Here is a 13,505-nt window from a genome sequence, read left to right as displayed (position 1 = left end):
ATTGTACAGATTTCCAGCGTTCCGTATCACCCACAGGCATTGTGGTGCATTTGACAAATAGTGGAGGGAAAGCACACACACAAAAAAACATTTATTTATCTTCAAAATAAGTGTCAGCAGCTGAGAGAGAGAGGCCAAAAGTGCCTCCAGACAGGGCTTTCCATGCTTTAAGGGGAGGGAAACTTGCTTTCCATGGCCAGCAGATGACTTGAGGTCTAACTTTGTGATACATTGCTTACAGGTCCACTCCTGGGTCCTGTCAACCAGGCAAGCATAGCATGTGTTGAAACTTCATTTCCAGGGACAGGGGGACCCAATTCAGATTGCAACCAGAGCATATGGAGAAAGAGGGCTTAAGCCTTCCCCTCTGCAACATTTCCCTGATCTAAAACATCTCCAGGGAACTGCTATTTGCCACATTTGGAAAATGTATGTGTACAGATGGGTCCCACGTGTATTGATTGGCTGCACAAGTTTTCCCAGCAGGGAAAACAGTGGTTCATTTCAAGCTGGCAAAACGGCACTGCGGGGAGGAAGGCTTAAGCCTCTTCTCCCTGTGTACTGCCATGTTGATCCGTATCAGGCACCTAATTCTCCCCCATGCCTGGGAACTGAGTTTGGTCAACAGAACCCAGGGCAGACCCATGCAAAACGTGTCATATAGGTAGGCCCGCAAAGAACCTTTTGCCTTGTCCATCTGCACAGCTCCATCCATATCTTGGTCATGCTGGAATGTGACAAAGATATTCTGGGCTTTTACATATACTATTTATTATTTTTTTTCTTTTTACGCCCATCAGGGGTGTAACGGTCAGAAATGACGTTAAAATAAACTGCAACCATCCTAAGCAATTCCCACAGCTGCTCAGACCCTTCATGTGCATTCTGGAAGCTGCAATGCAAGTGTGACATTCCTACATATAATTAGACCTTTGAATTTGAATCTATGGCTGATCACAAAATCCAATTAGATCGAATGTCACAGTCAAAAAGTCTTGAATCCCTTGGGATGCTCATCGGATATAACCCTATTCCAAGAGACTTCCAACAAGCAGCCCAACTACATTCAAGACTTGATCCTGGCACTTATAGGTGGTTCTGTATGCACCTTAGAAAACCATTCCTAAGAGCCTGGAATGGAATTTTTGACCCCATTCTCTGCAGATACTGGGGAACATGGCTGTGAGGCTTCGCCTGCTCTCGCCCTGCCTTAGCGGGTTCAGATGTAGCCCTGTTGACCAGGCGGGTACTGGCTGGCTGACCCAGGTCTCAGAAAGAGAGCATGGAGTGGGCTAACACTGCCTGTCGTCCCTCACTACTCTCTTGGCTGTGCTCTGAACTCCCTCGGCAATCTCCTTCAAGCTCTCCTCCAAATTCCTTCCTCTCCATCCTTGGTTATGGGTGGACTTCTCTTTTATCCCTTCGCCATTCCCAGGCTCCACCTCCTAGTCCTGCCCCCAACAATCTAGCTGCTGCCCTGGCTGCCTTAGGCAGCCACACCTGGGGTCACTTTCCGTCTAGCCTCTCCTGGCTAATTCTACGCCCCTCCAGCCTGTCTGTGCGGTTTGCTGGGCTGTTGCCCTTCCCCTGCCTGCCGCTGGGTTGGGGTGTGGCCCAGTGCCACGTTGGCTGCCATCCACCTGCTACTTGTGGGGTTGCTGGCTGGCTGCCTCTGCTGCCTGTGCCCTCTCCCTCTGGCTGGGCTGTTGAGCATCCAAGGGGCTGGGGAAAGGGGTTGATCTGGAGCCTTGGCTGGGAAGATGGTGGTAACTAGGACTCAGGAGCTGCTGCCTAACCTGCCTCTTGCTGACAAGGCCTCGTCAACACCTGGGGCTTCCTCGGGCGTTCCTGGCCTCTGTTAGTGCCTTTGCTGTCTGTTTCCTCCTTGCTGGGTGAGTGCTAAGGGTAACAGGGCAGGATGGTGGGGCCATAAGCCTTGGGTTTGGGGTGTGTGGCTCTGGGAGGGTTCCCAAATCTGGCCTGGGCGCCGGACACTGAGTAAAAAGGAAAGGGGAGACAGGGGTATGGACCATTTATTTTCCACAGGATTGGAGGAACTCAGTTCTGCTACCCAAGAGTGATTAAACCCTAAGCAAGATGCAAACGTAGGAACCCATTCATGCCTACTAAAAAGAAGAAGGAATTATAGCAAACAAACCAATGATATACTTTACTATACTGGAAGTGCGCTCAGCAACCATGGAATGCCATTTACTCAAGGCTGAAACTGGAACCACCCTTCACTTCCATTCTAGGGTTAGGCCTCAGCTGTGACTAATGTCAGCGAGACACTGAGAAGCAGCTCCTTGTCCAGGAACCCTTTCATAGTGGATATCTTATTGATTGATAGACAAGGTTTTTTACTGCTTGTTTCTTACAATCTCTCCCCCAGTCCTTTTCTATTCTCCTAAGAATACATCTGAACAGGGCTTTTTTTCTGGGAAAAGAGGTGGTGGAACTCAGTGGGTTGCCCTCAGAGAAAACAGTCACATGGCTGGTGGCCCCGCCCCCCGATCTCCAGACAGAGGGGAGTTTAGATTGCCCTCTGCACCGCTGGAGCAGCGTGGAGGGCAATCTAAACTCCCCTCTGTCTGGAGATCAGGGGGCGGGGCCACCAGCCATGTGACCATTTTCAAGATGTTCCGGAACTCCGTTCCCCCGCGTTCCTGCTGAAAAAAAGCCTTGCATATGAAGATCTTGAATAAACATGGATGTGCTACAAGCCCAATGGCCACTGCTGAGGTTGTAAATGATCATCACGCTTCGGATAGCGTGCTAGTCGGAAGGCAGCCAGGTCAGCAGCCTTACTGGTAGTCGTGTCTTTAACAAAAAGGCTAATCATGTGACTCAAAGGCGGTCTCCTCTTGGTGATGAACGAGAGCTTCCCAAGCATCATCTCTTTCACCATCTCATCAGAGGGCAAGCGATAAAGGGCCAAATAGTTCTCCTGCTTAAAAAGCTCTTTGGCACCAGGTGTAAAGCCTGTAAAAAGGAACACAGGAGGAGAAGAAAGGTTAGATGGAACCCTAGGGATCCTGGTGTCAGCCTCTCGCTCGTCCACGATTCTCTCTTTCTGTTCTTGACTCCACCCCATGATTCACCAGGTGATGCTACATCAATATTTCCCGCTTAACCATATCACTGAATTCCAGTTCACACTTCTAGCAACCCATATGCAACTGGACCTGCCTATGGGATCACCATGAAGTTTCTAGCAGGTTAAGTGCCATTAATGGTGCCTCCACACGGGGGCTGTAACTGTGACTGCCCCGAATTTGCAGTTATGAAACCCCTTTCTTGAGCCACCATGACGGCACAAATCACAGCGGCCAGCATATCTGACAGCGGGGACATTCATATAAATTGGAGGACGAGCCTAGTAGTGGCCCCACACAATCTGGGAAGCCACTGCTTGGAGGTCACTAGATCTATGAAACGGCTCTGCAAAACAGAAGAATTAATTACATAAGGAGGTGATGCAATCCTGCCACATGATCGTCTTTTTTAAAAGCTCAGTAGAGAGCTGATGCCACTCGCATCACTGTTCTCAGATGCAAAAAGAGCATGACAAATGTGAGAGGCGCTGGCAGAGAGAGAGAGAGAGCGTGCATACACACAGCAGGCTTCCTGCCTGACTCAGACTATGAGCAGCACCACACTGATATTGATTTTGCCTTTTTGTTAAAGACAGGCTGCATTGATCGCCACTGCAAGCCTGATCTTCTCTGCCCACCCTTCCGTACAATGTTTGCGCTACCAGGGAATGATTTCCCAAGACCCAAGCAAAGGTCTCATCATGATGACAAGGCACTGATCCTGCTGACTCAACAAAGAGAGGAAAAAGAGACCTTTCTGGACTGTTAGCATTAAAGCAGGGGAAGCTTCCCTAACAGTGCCTGAGCAACTCAACAAAACTGCATCGGAACTCCACCAGCGACCCAGCCAGCCCTGCAATCTTGTATCATCCTTACCTATAAGCCTGGCAAGCTCGCAGAGCCCCCAGGGCACATGAACGGGCAACACAGCGTTGTGTGTTTCCTGTAAGGCGATGTTGCAGAGGTGGTCAGAGAAGCGGCACAGGCGTTCTGACACACTTGCGTTGCACAGATTGAGCAGCACATTCAAGCCCAGGGGCTTGAGAGAGGTTAAGTGCATCTGCCAGTTGGAATCATCAAACTGGATGCAGGAGGGATTCTGCTGGTCCTGAGACAGGCTGAGCATCTCCAGGTGGTAATCACACACAAAGTCTTCCGCCTCACATGCCAGCCCATCGCTGTCACCCTCAACCTGACTCTGCATTCAAAAGGGAATGTGGTTAACTCTTAATGGGAAGAAGGGGGTGATATCTACTCACCACAGCTCCTTATCACACACAAATAGTGCAGTGCTAAAGTGCCTGCACAGCAGCCATTCCCCTTAATGGATGTGGGGAGAGGCTTCATACATCTAGGGAAGGTTAATATACAGCCCTCCAAGTTCTTTGTAGCCAACAGAATAGTTTACCAAGGTTCCAGTAAAAGACACTATTGCACTTATTAATCAGATTTTCCCAGAGGATGTAACAGCCTTATTCCACCATTGTCTGACAACCAGTTACTTCCAATGGGATAATGAATTCTATGAACAGATGCATGGGGTGGCCATGGGGAGCCCACTCAGCCCAGTTATAGCAAACTTCTACATGGAACATTTTGAAAAAACAGCTCTAGAATCAGCACCCCACAAACCTAGTGTATGGTTCCGGTTTGTGGATGATACATTTATCATTTGGAGCCATGGGGAGGAAGAATTGATGGGGTTTTTGAATCATCTCAACAACATCCACCTGAACATACAATTCACAATGGAGAAAGAAATCGAGGGAAAAAATCTGCAGTGTTTTGGGATCACCAAGCAATTGTGATTTCTTTCAAGCCATACATACTCTTTTTTCAGCATATTCAGTGCTTAATAGACTGTTTCATGAATGGACCATTTTGACCCAGTTAAAATGATGGATATTGACAGGATCCTGGCACCTGTGACAGTCACTACTTGTGCACTGGGTCCTTTACCATCTTGGCTGTTAATATCATGTAAGGACCACATAAATGAGCCTTTGAGGTCTATCATAAATCAGTCACTAATTCAGGACACCTTCCCTCAGCCGCTCAAACAGGCAGTTATCTGCCCGCTAATTAAAAAAACATCCCTAGACAAAAATGACATGGCCAATTATTGCCCAGTCAATAATCTACCCTTCCTGGGCAAAGTGATTGAGAGAGCAGTAGGTAACTAACTCCAGGTCTTCTTAGATAACGCTGGCATTTTGGGACCCTTTTCAGTCTAGATTCAGGCTAGCCCATGCGACAGAGGTGGCTCTAGTGGCACTAGTTGATGATCACCACCTAACAGTAATACTAAGAACAGTTACTCCAGTCTAAGCCCATTGAAATCAATCAAGTGTCAGTGAGAAAGGTGTTAAATAAATAATTTTCTTAAATGCCAGAGAGTCCTTGTTCTAAGAAACATGAATCCTTTCCCCCCTTCCACATTATCTCTCTTCGTAGACTAGGACACCTGCTCTGCTCTGTTGCTGCGTGGGTCCCCTCCCGACACATGCAGTCCTTTGCATGCCTTACCTGAACTGGCTCCTCGTCTCCCCCCTCGGTGTCCCTACTGAAGCTCACATTGGATCCCGAAGGGTGCTTGCTTCGGCCGGATGTTTTCTTGTGGATATGAGCATCAGATGCTTTGGGAGTGTTGCTGGTAGACCATTCAGTTCTGTCTTGCTCGTTGGTGATGCGAACTATGTCTGACAAAGGCCCCGAGAGCAGAGCATCCCTTTCGTGAGGCTGTAATACAGCACAAGAACAGGTAAACAGTGAAAGACATGGGAGCTGAAATAAAAGGAAACTACACTACACGGTTTGATCCTTCCAAAGAGAGAGCGAGTTTCCCTTTCCCGCTCTTGGAATGAAAGGATTTCCCAACTCACTCTCTTCTCTTCCCCTCCCTCTCACCCCACCAGTTTCAAGAATTCCACTCTGGCTTTAAAGTCCTTCCAGATTGTATGACCACAAAAACAATAGCGTACAGATACCCTGGAATAACAAAGCGAATACAATGCTTGTGAGCAGTGGGATAGAACTTCCCTGCTTCCCGCTACTGATCTGCACTCATTGCTGCTCCTGGGGGATAGCGAACTTTGAGGGACGGCATGGAGGACTCTGCCGTGGAAAGGGGGGACTGGTGGAAATTACTCGTTTGGGTCTGAATCAAACCCCTCCTCTTGAGTAGATGTGAGCATAAAAATGTAACAGACCACTTATCTGCCAACCGATAACACTTTTTATCTTTAATTATTTTTAGCTTGCCTTTCTTGCATCTGAGGAAGTAGGCTCTAGTATACGAAAGCCACAATCTATCTATTCGTTCTAAGGTGCCTCCAGACCGGGGCCAGCTGTCCAACAAAGGGGACACAATAAGGGGACGCCAGCACACTGCGGGGGCTTGGCTTGCACCTCCTGGGGATCCAACCGGCAGCATCGGAGACATTGGATGCACCTTAGGACAACAAAACACCCTGAACCATCCATGCGCTAGACTTTGTCACCACACGTTCCTGTTCAAGAATTTAGAGCCGCTGTATGCACGACTGATTTAGTTTTTCCTTGCAGCATAAATTGAGGAAAACCTGGATTCACAGGGTCTTGGCAAAACATTATTTGTGGCTCAAGGAGTCTCACCTCTTCGTCCATTTCCGGATGGCAAAAGGAACGAGTGGAGATCTCATCTGTCAGGTCTTCATGGCTGCTATGGGGGGCTTCCACCTTGCCACTAAAGAACAAAACCGTCTCTGGACTGGGATTAGGCCAGGACAGAATTCCTTGCTTATCCACACAGCAAAGCACCTAAAACAGGCCCAAGACATCCCACAACACCCCAGAGATATACAATAAACTACTGGCAAGACTGTGATCTGAATAATTGCAGCAAAGAAACATCAGACAAGATTATCTCAGCTGGTAGGCATAAAAGGAAGCAAGATCTTCCCATGCAGGACTGCTCCTGAACAGAGCTGAGCTTCGCAATAACTTTGATTCTGAGGGTAGGCTAATGCACAAGTGCCATCAAAGAAATACTAAGGTCTATAGTTAGGTGGCAAGCTTACTGAGAGGCATTAACAGCTCAGCAGCATAATATGGTCTTTAGTTACCTATATTTGTGGGACTTTCAGCCCCCCAAAGGACAGTATTCTTGATACTGCAAAGAACGTAGTCATGTATTATCCAAGTTTGCAGAGGAAGCTATGCCTGGGGTTAGAGTATGTTGCAAAGAAGAGGCAGAATGCCAGACCCTACGAGTAGGTCAGTGCCAGTCTGTCCCAAGAAGGCAAAACCATCTACTCCAGACTTACACGGGTCCGATTTCAGTCAGAGAACTTCACATTTACCACATTTTTCTACATACAGGGAAGAAACTACAGCTAATTTGATTGGATTTAGTTAGCTAGGCTAGTTGGATTAGGACTTTCCATTGCCACTGCTGTGACAGGAACCTGACCTGCTTTATTCTAGTTATCAAGTCAGTCTGAAAACATTATCTAAAAGCTAATGTAAGAGTCATGGGACTGGGAAGAATTTGATAACAAAGCAAACAAGAAAACCAAATTAATGGACCCACAAAGGCAGCCTATCAAGGACATTAAGGTACCAGTTATTAGATCTCTCCTTGCAATCATACTTACTGTGACAGATCCCAAGCTGTGAAGTAAACTGGAGGTGAAGGTGAGTGCTGGAGACTTCCCCTTCAGAACATGCACAAAGTGGTCCCAGATACACCGTATCATTTCCTGCCAGGAAAAATAGAAAGCCACAAAAACTTGACAACTACACATGCACTGAGCGAGGTGGAAGAGGCACGGAAGACTTCAGGTGGATATAATTTCAGGCTGTGATCCATTTCCAGAATGCTAGGATCACAAACACGTGTGTTGCCAGGAGTCTGAAAAGAAGACAGATGAAAAGTTCCAAGCTGCCAGATGCGGACAAGTAATAGAGAGCTTGAGGAAAACTGCTTGGTCATTGCTACCCTCTGGGGAAAAAAAGTTCAGAAGGAATGAGATTTCATTTATAAAGTTTGTTTTACAGATGTGATTGTGGGTTTGTTTAATTTTGTGTATTGCAGCCCACTCAGGGAGCACTGCCATAGAGCAGAATAAAAGCCTAATAAATAAACTTCTTAATGAACATTATGTCGGGTCTAGTCCTTCTGGAAACAATATACTGGCCTGGAATTTTTTAAAAAAAATACACACTGGTGATAAGACAATCCCCAGTAACTATGTCTACTTTGTTAAAGATATTGCATGCAGACAGAAAGTGTGCCACAAATGAATCACCGGCGTTGGCTTAGTAAATTAATGATGCAACTAGAGAGGACTTTGGAGACTTCTCAATCTAGTTTCCTACCACAAAAGAGGAATTCCAGGACTAAAACTGTTTTTAAGTGATATGTTCCATTCCAAAGGTGCCCATATAGACTCAGCCTTTGCATAAATACTTGAAAGAGGTAGAATGAGATTTCATTTAATCTCACAAGCAATTAGTAATATAGTGTAAACAAGAAACTCTGTTTTTACTTCCCAATAGGTAACAGGAACAAAAAAAACCCTTGAAAGCATGTAATTAGATCCTCTTTTTGCTTCACACAGGACAGGGGCCGTTTTCACACATCTTTCCCTTGCGGAAAATCGCGCCAATCCTACGAAATGACAGCATCTTCATGGCGTGATTTCCTGTCATGACTTTGTTTCGTGGCATGATTTATGACATCATCACGCTAGGTAAACCGAGTCATGATGGGAAATCACGCCATGAAGACGCTGTCAATCCATAAGTTGGGTGCGATTTTCCGCACAGGGGAAGGACGTGCGAAAACGGCCAGGGAGTTGTTATGTCCTGAGAATGTATCTTTGTTAAGTCCCGAGAATGTACCTTTACGCACGGATTCTCAACAGCAGCAACTACATTGCAAATTTATCAGTAGTTTGTTACCTTGCTATCTTACCCTCCTTGGACAAGGAGTGTCACCAAAGAGTAGAACAGAGACAAGAACCCACAGGGGATAGTAGTTGCCTATCTGGCATATAATAGTCTGGGATATTCTTGATGGGAAAACAATTGCAAGAACCTATGTTTCAGCTGCTGAAAAGAGGAAGAATTCCAGCTGTCAAGAAAAAATATAAACCTTTCTCAGATTGAAGATACAGACATAACCTGAGTGTATACATGTATTTAAAAGAACATAACTAGCAATTACTTTTGAATAATTAGGACGGGCGATACGAAGGTTCTCAATCACCCCAGCTGTTTGGGGAACAAAATCAATAAGGACTTACCACCATCACCATCATAATAATCCACCAAATAACTGCAGTACAAGAGGATTATATTCTGCCCTGTTCTTTCTATAGTCATTACTGAATGAGAAAACCACACGGCTTTTTTATCTTGGTTTTTTTTTTAAAGGAGAGCCAGAGCTACTAGACAAATTTTCCTTATTTAGTGTATCTAAATCATGCTTTTGATGGGTAAGGGGAAAGGGCTTTTAAAATTGTTTTCTTGATGAAGCTTGAGTACCCAAGAAGAACAGGCAGATGCAAGTGGAGAAGGGAAGTCATTTTACACACACACACACCCCAGCTACTCACTGACAGATTTTCACAGACAGACTCCTGGAAATGCTCAGAAATTACCAACTCATTTACTTCCCATCCATGGAAACAAACCAACATGGACTCAATGCTTTCCTTTGCAAATGTATTGATTTTTATAATCTGATTCTGACGATTTTATAAAGATATATATGAAATCCTTCCTTAATCCCATCCCCTGTATACTTACCAGAATCTCTTAGCCAGCGATTTCCAACCTCAGAAGGTAGTCAGTAAATATAATTTGAATGAACTTAAAAAAAAAAATCTAGGCAATCACAGCGTTAAATCATACGATATTTTTGTTCTCTGCTCAAGCAACCAAAGGGACCCAGATTTCTGTGAACATCAAGGAAGAGCATATGGGAAAGATGTGCAACCGCATGCGGAGCAGAACAGGATAGCAAAACGAAAGCGCCACCAAGCAGAGAGACACCGGCGATAGGAAATAAGCATGATGAGGGCAAGCAAATTACAAAGAGAGAGAGGAAGGGATGACCTCACAATGTTGTGCAACACCACAAGAACAGCAGATGCAAGACTGGTTAATAAAATAGTACCTGGGAAGATACCATCTCTGTGTAGCTGCTGAGTGTATCCTCTGAGAACTTAGCCAGCTGCAGCAAGAGAACAGACTGGTTACTATCAAGAGACTTAGAAACAATGCACAAGGAACATCCATCTGAAAAAAACAGCTTCACCCGTGAGACAGTGAAGAAAGGAGCTCAGCTCTGTGGGACCTAAACAGAATCCAGAATGCAGCCTTGGCTACCTTCTTACAAGTTGAGCACTAAAACAAAAGGGGCACAACCTCCTTCCAAATGCCTTACAGAAATGGAGCGAGAGAGAGAACCCTGAGGTTCAGCGTGGGTCTCTTTTTTGATGCAAAGACAACAGTTTCTGACCCGAATTAAGCATTGTTACCTGAACAGAAAAGGATATTTAAAAACAGCCAATGAAGGCAGTGCGGGGTGGGGTGGGGGAGGCAGAAGCACCAAGAATGGAAACGGCTCAGCTTGAAGAGGAAACCAGGGAACAAAGATGAAGGTCAAATGAAAAGAGAGGTGAGATCATGCAGAGTGGGGCACAGACGGCTCAAAATCTGGCCCAAGGATGAAGGAAAGGCTTGGAGAGGACCAGAGGACACAAGCGTCACGTTTCAGGATGGTGGAGTAGGTGATGATCGTACCTGCTACATTCCAAATGGATCTGGAGAAAGGGGAACAAGAGAGAATGCTATTCTAGCTCAAGACAGAACTCATCAGGACACAAATAAGCATTTTTGGCAGCAAGGGCAAAGATGCAGAACCACATCAGCGACGTAATCGCAGAGGGGAAAAAACTGGCAGGACTTTGTGGGCTGCAGGGTAGAGAAGTCTAAAATGAAAACCCAGTTGGGAATATGAGCTTGGGTGACAGAGAGATGCTGGCAACAAATGCAGAGGGAAGAGGAAAATAAGGAAGCCAAGCTTCACATGCTTACAGCAGGCAAGCAGGGTAGGGAGTGGGGACAACCATCGGGAGAAATTGAAGGAGCAGCTGGAGAGATTAAGAGTCAGTTCACGCAAAGGTAACACACACTCCGATTATTCCTGGGCCACACAGAATGTGACATGGCAGAAGGTGGCATCTTTACAGACTCCAGACAGAATCTTTGCGGAACAGCCAAACTGAGAGCCCAAGGACCACTGCTTGGACAACAGGGCATTTGGGTTTTCCAGACTACTGCTATTTATTTATTTTATTCGACTTATACCCTGCCCTTCCCGTGAGCGGGCTCAGGGCGGCTTCTAACAAAATATATTATTAAAATACAGTAAAACGTTATTACAAGTAGCATAAAACCCAATATTAATACACAATTATACCAACAGCATAAAAATCCAGGCGCCACCAAACACCTGGCCAGTACAGAATCACCATAACCATGGGCGCCGCCATGATGTAACTACAGGGTGGCTGCAAAAGGAGGGTGTGGCGGTCAGAAGAGGGGACAAAAAGCTGGCCCCTAGTCAAAAGCCTGGCGGAACAGCAGGCCCAGAGAACTGTAAAAGGTCAGCAGGGCCCGAATCTCCATTGGGAGAGCATTTCACCAGGCCGGGGCCAGGGCAGAAAAGGCCCTGGCCCTAGTTGAGGCCAGCCGAATGTCCCTCAGTCTGGGGACCACCAGAAGCTATTTATCCGCAGGGTACAAAGCCCTGTGGCGGGCATAATGGGAGAGGCGGTCCCGTAGGTATGCAGGTCCCAGTCCATGAAGGGCTTTAAATACTAAGACTAGTACCTTGAACTGGACTCGAAACTCAGCCAGTGCAGCTGGCATAACACAGGGTGAATGTGAGCCCTAAATGGCGTCCCCGTAAGGATGTGGGCCACTGCATTCCGGACCGGCTGTAATTTGAGCCTTTGGAAGAAATTCTGACACTGGGAGTAACAGCTTGCCAATCAGGACCTCCTATCGCCCCTATTTTGCCCAATCACACTCTAGCATCCTTTCTGATCCATTTCAGTTCGGCCTGCTTATTCCTCCCTGCCCTGCACTAGGACTTCCACTTGTGCGCACTGATCATTCACAGGAGATATCATCTATAAAGGAGTTTGCATGCTGCGTACCATTTGCATACTGCAGCTCTAGAAGCAACTAGTGGATTCCTCTCTCGAATTGACAGTCTTACTCTTTCCATCCTCTGCCCTTCCTTTCCAACAGTACTCAGCTAAGAACTTACCAGAGAAGTAGGTGACGTCTTGCTCATCTGTGCCAAGACTCTGGCTTCACCAAAGGCTGTAGCAAGAATCCATAGTACTGGAAAAAGTAGTGGTAGGATGGGCAATACACCATTGACCTGTAAAAAGTATTCTAATTCATTAGTAGGTAGGCATAGCTAGGCATGTTGCGTTAGCTTGAGACAGGCTGAAAAGGCCATGGAAAATTTCTTGCTCACAATTTTTTTTTAACTTTCTGGAATGAGACCAACACTCAAAGTAATGGAACACATGTATATATTAAACACAAAAATAACACATACAGTACATGGTTAAAAAAAGAAGAGATAAAGTTGGGGTGAGCATTAAAGGCCCAGCCCTTCCCACACAGATAGATTTATATACGGACGTTTAAATATACGTGGAAGTCAGCAAATCAGAACCAAAGATCCTTCATGGACAAAACGCCACCATGCTTTCAAAAAAGGAGAATATCTGGACCATGATCAATGGTGTTCCAGCTGCTCTTGATTCCCATGAACGCACCTAAAACAAATGGCACTGAAATATGCCCATTTTAATAGAATAAACGAATCCTCTTGAATGGCACCCAAACAACAAAACTCAGCGCCAAACACAGCCAAGCGTGCAAAGATAAAATGTGCTCAGCTTCCTATTACCAGTACATGTCAAGAGGTCAAGCACTAATCATCAAGCACAGCTCGAACCTTCCAACAGCCCGACCTCTGAATACCTGCAGTTACAAAGGCTGTATCAAATGGGGCTGCAACAATACCTTGTTCTGCTAGGCTGTAGCATGCAAGCAGGAGACATCTCATTGAAAGGATAGTTGCCACTGCTGGGCCGTACAGCTGCTGTAGCTGTTTGGGTGCAATAATAGCTCTTCGTCCTGGCCCCCAAATGGCTAGCTGACCCAAATTAGCACTGACAGGAATGGCAAGTCCTCCCTCCCCCAACACACACACAAAATGCAGAGTTGAGATGATCAGTGCTCCGATTCAGATTTGAGTTGCTGATCTGTTAATCCTATGTGACAGGTGAGGTCATGGGATGCACTCTCCAGCAGAGGGAGCCAGCACAGCATGGG

The 13,505-nt window shown here is 46.1% G+C and overlaps 1 protein-coding gene across 4 annotated transcripts in view; it reads right to left on the bottom strand.

Moving 5' to 3' along the window:
* TMEM94 (transmembrane protein 94) overlaps positions 1 to 13,505 on the bottom strand; it is a 110,210-nt gene that overhangs the window by 32,485 nt on the left and 64,220 nt on the right. For 3 of the 4 annotated variants that reach the window (XR_008596866.1, XM_054977251.1, XM_054977254.1), the window contains exons 10-16: positions 12,421 to 12,537; positions 10,258 to 10,314; positions 7,730 to 7,834; positions 6,729 to 6,893; positions 5,622 to 5,834; positions 3,972 to 4,293; positions 2,809 to 2,982 (exon numbers count right to left, since the gene is read on the bottom strand). Coding sequence is in view for 3 of the 4 variants with exons in the window: in XM_054977251.1 (XP_054833226.1) it covers positions 2,809 to 2,982; positions 3,972 to 4,293; positions 5,622 to 5,834; positions 6,729 to 6,893; positions 7,730 to 7,834; positions 10,258 to 10,314; positions 12,421 to 12,537 (1,153 nt within the window). In the remaining variant the exon portion in view is untranslated. The remainder of the gene's footprint in view (positions 1 to 2,808; positions 2,983 to 3,971; positions 4,294 to 5,621; positions 5,835 to 6,728; positions 6,894 to 7,729; positions 7,835 to 10,257; positions 10,315 to 12,420; positions 12,538 to 13,505) is intronic. The other variant, XM_054977253.1, reaches the window with a different exon arrangement.

This window comes from Eublepharis macularius, chromosome 4 (genome assembly GCF_028583425.1).
Source record: "Eublepharis macularius isolate TG4126 chromosome 4, MPM_Emac_v1.0, whole genome shotgun sequence".
Lineage (NCBI taxonomy): Eukaryota > Metazoa > Chordata > Lepidosauria > Squamata > Eublepharidae > Eublepharis > Eublepharis macularius.
Note: the sequence above shows the minus strand (reverse complement) of the source record. Positions and strands in the feature narration are given on the sequence as shown.